The 4,953-nt window shown below is 44.2% G+C and overlaps 1 protein-coding gene across 1 annotated transcript; it reads right to left on the reverse strand.

Annotated features, from left to right (window-relative positions):
- Nucleotides 1–675: 675 nt before the first annotated feature.
- On the reverse strand, nt 676–1,227 carry LOC126497246 (ATP synthase F(0) complex subunit C1, mitochondrial-like). Its single transcript, XM_050135163.1, has one exon. The coding sequence runs from the start codon at nt 1,195–1,197 to the stop codon at nt 778–780; it is 420 nt and encodes a 139-aa protein (XP_049991120.1). The 5' UTR covers nt 1,198–1,227; the 3' UTR covers nt 676–777.
- Nucleotides 1,228–4,953: the final 3,726 nt, after the last annotated feature.

The following is a 4,953-nucleotide window of genomic DNA, read 5'->3' on the forward strand; positions in this document are numbered from 1 at the left end:
TACCCTCCCAAAAGGTAATAAGAGATCGAAACAGTGTGCTGCTTAAATGAACGCTTTCGTGTGGCGAGCAAAGCCACTTTTACATGCTCTTGCAATGCCCATTTGACTCAGAGCCAGAACGTGTTATACACGCCACAGCACCCATTTCCTGAGATGGAGTCAGGTTTTCTCCAAAACAAAGGGTAGAAAAGGAGAAAGAAAGGGTAGGTGATTACTATTATGGTTAAAAGTGGTCCCAATTATTCTTTTAGCTTCTCCTTTGAGTTCCTGAATTAATTTCCTGAATAACCAAAAAGGTTAGTTGAAACCAAGGAAAATGGGGAAAGGAAGGATTGAAATATTTCTGTTGTTTTGGGGGTGCTTTGTTTTGAGAGAGGGCCTTACTATATTGTCCTGGCTAGTCTGGTACTCATTTTGTAGCCCAGACTGGCCTTGCCTTTCTGTCTCAAGCTGGGATTACGTATTCATTCATTAAACACTGGGCACACAACCCATGAAAAGGCACCTTTAGGGCCTGTGGAGATGTGAAGCTTACTCAGACAAGAGATCTGCCCTCAGTTTAACAGGCATATGTGTACCCAGGGGCACAGGTATGCACGCACACCTGTGCATGTGTACACACACACACAACTGTATTACTAACAAATTCACTATCAGAACTTTTTTTTTTTTTTTTTAGAGAAACGTTGTTGTTTAATGGTAAAGCTCAGCACACTCCAGCACCAGGACCGGCATGGAGTCGAAGCAGCAGGGACGGCTGGGTGACCCCTTGGAGCCTCACATGGCGAAGAGGATGAGGAAGGCGACCATCAAACAGAAGAGCCCCATGGCCTCAGACAGGGCAAAGCCCAGAATGGCATAGGAGAAGAGCTGTTGTTTGAGAGACGGGTTCCTGGCATAGCCAATAATCAAGCTACCAAACACTGTTCCGATGCCAGCCCCGGATCCGGCCACACCAACTGTGGCAGCCTCAGCACCAATAAACTTGGCAGCTGTGTCAATGTCCCGGGAAACAACACTGGTCTGGAATTCCCGTCTGGCCACCTGGAGAGGGGAGCTACTGCAGGAAGGCTGTTTAACCTGTTTAGATGGGGCCTCTGGTCTACTCAAGAGGGAGGCAGACACAGGCCTGATTAGAACCCTGGTACAGGAGCGGGTCAGAACTGGAGTAACGAGCAGTGCCTTAGTGGTCTGCATTTTTCAATCTCCCAGCTTTAGCCCTTGGTCTCAGCGCTCGGCTCCCCCTCCCCCCCACTATCAGAACTTTTGCTACTTAACCTCAGAAGCCAAATGTATTCTGGTGCATTTAGAATAAGTCTCTACCCCAAGTTCTGCAGCTTGCTTTCCCAAACTCAGGAGCCTCAGATAATCAGTTCCTGGACTTGACACTGAGTCCTCTCTAGAACAAACACAAATCTTTCTAGATTTCATCTATCTTTAACTCATTTATATCTCTTTCAAGATAAGTTGAATTAGTGCCCTCCAGAAAAATGTATCCAAAAGGAAAATACAAAAATAAATATATTTATCATGTGAGTTGGCCCATGTGATTATGGAGACCAAGAAACCCCATGACCAGCTTCTTGCAAACCAGAGAAACAGCTGTAATCCAAAGATATGAAGACCTAAAGGCTAGGGGGATTACTGCAGCAGAAGGGAACCCCAGTTCCCAGAGAAAGCAATCACCCTTCTGCCTCTTTGCTCTGTTTGGACACTGATGGATTGGATGATGCTCCTACCAACCACAGCGGTGAAGAAGGAACCCCTCCCTTCCCATTCCTTCTTTGCTTCTTTTTCCCCTGCTCTTCCTGTCTTTTTCTTTTTTCTTTTTTTTTTGACTAAATTCTTAAAAAATACTTTACGTGTCTAGGTGCCATGGACGCATGTATTTCTGTGTACCATGTATATTCCTGGTACCCGTGGAGGTCAGTAGGAGGCAATTGATCCCCTAGAGCTGGAGTAACAGGTGATGGTAAACTGCCATGTAGGTCCTGGGAATCAAACCCTGGTCCTTTGAAAGAGCAGCCAATGCTCTCAACCACGGAGACATCTCTCCAGACCCATTCTGTTTTTGACTTTTGAGGTAGTATTTCGTTATGTACTCCAGACTGGCCCCACTCCTGGGATCCCCATGAATCCCCTTCCTGAGCCTGAATGCTCAGACCACAGTGTAAGCCACCATGTCCGGCATCGTTTTTCTCCAGTCCCCTTTCCTAGGTCCCTCTCCTGCCTCGGTTTACCAATAATGTGCCTTTGCTTCTTCTAGTACAAGTCGGGCCATGTCTCAAAGAAATCCAAAGTGTGTGTCAAAGGTGGACATGGGCCCCAGAGAACAGAATTCTTTGCCTTGTTTTATTTGGGATCCTTGCTATTTGTTCAGTGTAAATTTCATCATTGTCTACCAAGCAGTGTCAAATGCCAGTCTAAGGAGAGCCAAACGATTTCAGGAAATACACAGAGAGAGACTGGCAAGATGAGTTTTGAAACATCAGACTGAGGACATGGCTCAGTGGGTAAAAACTTGCTGTACAGATGCTAGGACCTAAGTTCAGAACCCCGAACCCACATAAAGCCAGTAGCAGGGTTTGTAATCTCAGTGCAGTTACAGAGAGATGGGAGGCCTAGACCAGAGAATCCCTTCGTGCTCCTGAGCTATCCTGGTTAGCAAGAGACCCTACCCCAAACAAGATGGAAGTCAAGGACCAACACTCAGGACTCTCCTCTGTCCTCTGTATGTGAAACACTCAAGACTGTTCTCTGACCTCTATATATGTTTCATGGCATACACACACACACACACACAACACGACTTTCAATTCTATGAGCCCCAAACTTCCCTAATTCTGATTAAAGTAAGGCCCTTATTCTATTAATAAACTCCTTTCTCCAGTAACTTTGTCCTTCCCTCATAAAACTATCTCTCTCCAGCCCCTACATAGGATTTTTAATCTTAAGAAAACAAAACAAAGAATCCCCAACTTGGACCCCATTGTGGTGGTCGCCTGCTCTTCCCCAACCTCTTCATATCCACAGGCCGAGGTTGCCGGTGATGAAGTGTTCAATTGTCTATAGCAAAACTATAATAAACGAACAAGCAATAAAATGCATTTCTGCATGTCTCTGTGTGGTGTTTATATGTTTCTGTGTGTGTTTACACATGTATGTGCATAGGTATGACAGCAAATGTGTGCACTTGCTTACATGTGAAGACCCAAAGCCAACATGAAGAGGATTCCTCAATTGCTATCGACCTGATTCTTTGAAGCAGGACCTCTCAGTCAAACCTAGAATTTGCCAGTATGGCTAGTCTTGCTACCCAGTTCGTTCCCGTGTTTCCCTGTCTCCCACACGTTGCCACAGTCATGCCCACGAGGCACTTATGAGTGCTGAGATCTGAACTCTAAACCTCATGTTCGTGTAGTAAATGCTTTTCTTGCTAGCCATCTCCCCTGCCCTGTTTAGATTGAAACAAAATTTAAATTACATTTACTATGCTGGGCTTAATGGTACATGTCATTAATCTCAGGGTTTGGGAGACAGAGGCAGGAGAATCTCTGTGAGTTTGAGGCCAGCTTGGTCTATACAGAGAGATCTTGCCTTAAACAAACAAACAAAATCAAACTATATTACTTGTTTGATGTGTGTATGTGTGTGCATGTGTGTGTGTGCATGTGTGTGCACACATACAATCTGTGGTTCATGCGTGGAGGTCAGATGATAACTGTCAGGAATTTGGCTCTCTCCTTCCACTGTGTGGGTTCTGGGATGGAATTCAGGTTATCTGGCATGGTGGCAAATGCCTATACCAGCTGAGCCATCTATCAGTTCCTACTTTTTTTTTTAAGATTTTTTTGTTGTTGTTGTTGTTCTTTTTGCTGAGACAGAGTCTCACTATGTAGCCCTAGCTGGCCTGGAACCCACAAACTATATCTGGATGTAAATCTCTCATCACTCGTCTTTCACAAGGATCAGGTGGGCTGCCGTACCTGAATTTACATACGGTCTGAAAATCTGAAGACAGATCCTTATACTTTTGTGGAAAGGATTTTATGTACTGAGCCATCTCTCCAGCTTGTATCAATTAATCTTCATTTGACTAATGATCCTGCTTTTTTGAAAATTAAATATATTTAATTCAAAGCATTTAAAACTAATTCCAAGATTTAAATTCCTTCTGTTAGAATTAATATAATTTTAAAGCATAATCAGATGATGACATTAGAAGTGTGTGTGTGTGTGTGTGTGTGTGTGTGTGTGTGTGTGTGTTTTCTCTTTAGGAGACAGGCAGAAATTTGCATATGACAGACTCTCCTAAACACTCTGGCAGGTTCTTCTCTTATTGGGTGAAGAAAGCTTCTCTTTGTTCCTTGTCTTCTTCAAGGAAAATGTTCAGCCAAAGACCAACAGCTACAGCAGAACTGGATGTAGGAAAGGAAAGCCAGGTAGTACACACACTCCAGAAAGAAATCAGAGTGGGCTGGCGGGAGGACGTGTGGAGCAACACTCTGAGTTTTGTCTTATGGGTTAAAGAACCTTTTATGAATATTTATGAGATGGGTAGCATTTTCATAGGGCTAAGTTGACCCATTCCCCTTCCCAAATCATGTTGGACCAGATTTCCTAGTTAGAGTAATTCTTTCCATGATCCTCCTGAAAAACCCACAACCGGGGCAGAACCAAGTGGCAAATGCCTTTAATCTCAGCACATGGGAGGCAGAAACAGGAGTTTGAGGCTAGCCTGGTCTACATAGTGAGTTCCAGGAAAGGAAGAGCTACAAAAGAATGAAAGAAAAAAAAAGGAAGGAAGGAAGGCAAGGACAGGGGATAGAGGGACGGGAGGAAGGAGAAATAAAGGAAGGAAGGTGCTATATGATCTTTTACTCTTTGGGTTTCTTAAGGCTCTTTTGGGGGCCCACCATCTAGTTCCCAAATAAATCACACACACGGAGGTTT

The sequence above is a fragment of the Alexandromys fortis genome, unplaced genomic scaffold (assembly GCF_014885135.2).
Source record: "Alexandromys fortis isolate MF-2015 unplaced genomic scaffold, M_Fortis_MF-2015_v1.1 scaffold_21, whole genome shotgun sequence".
NCBI classification, from domain to species: Eukaryota; Metazoa; Chordata; class Mammalia; order Rodentia; family Cricetidae; genus Alexandromys; species Alexandromys fortis.

Bases quoted from the DNA above. Each gene is read 5' to 3' on its own strand.
- LOC126497246 (XM_050135163.1), bottom strand. From the start codon at position 1,197: ATGCAGACCACTAAGGCACTGCTCGTTACTCCAGTTCTGACCCGCTCC.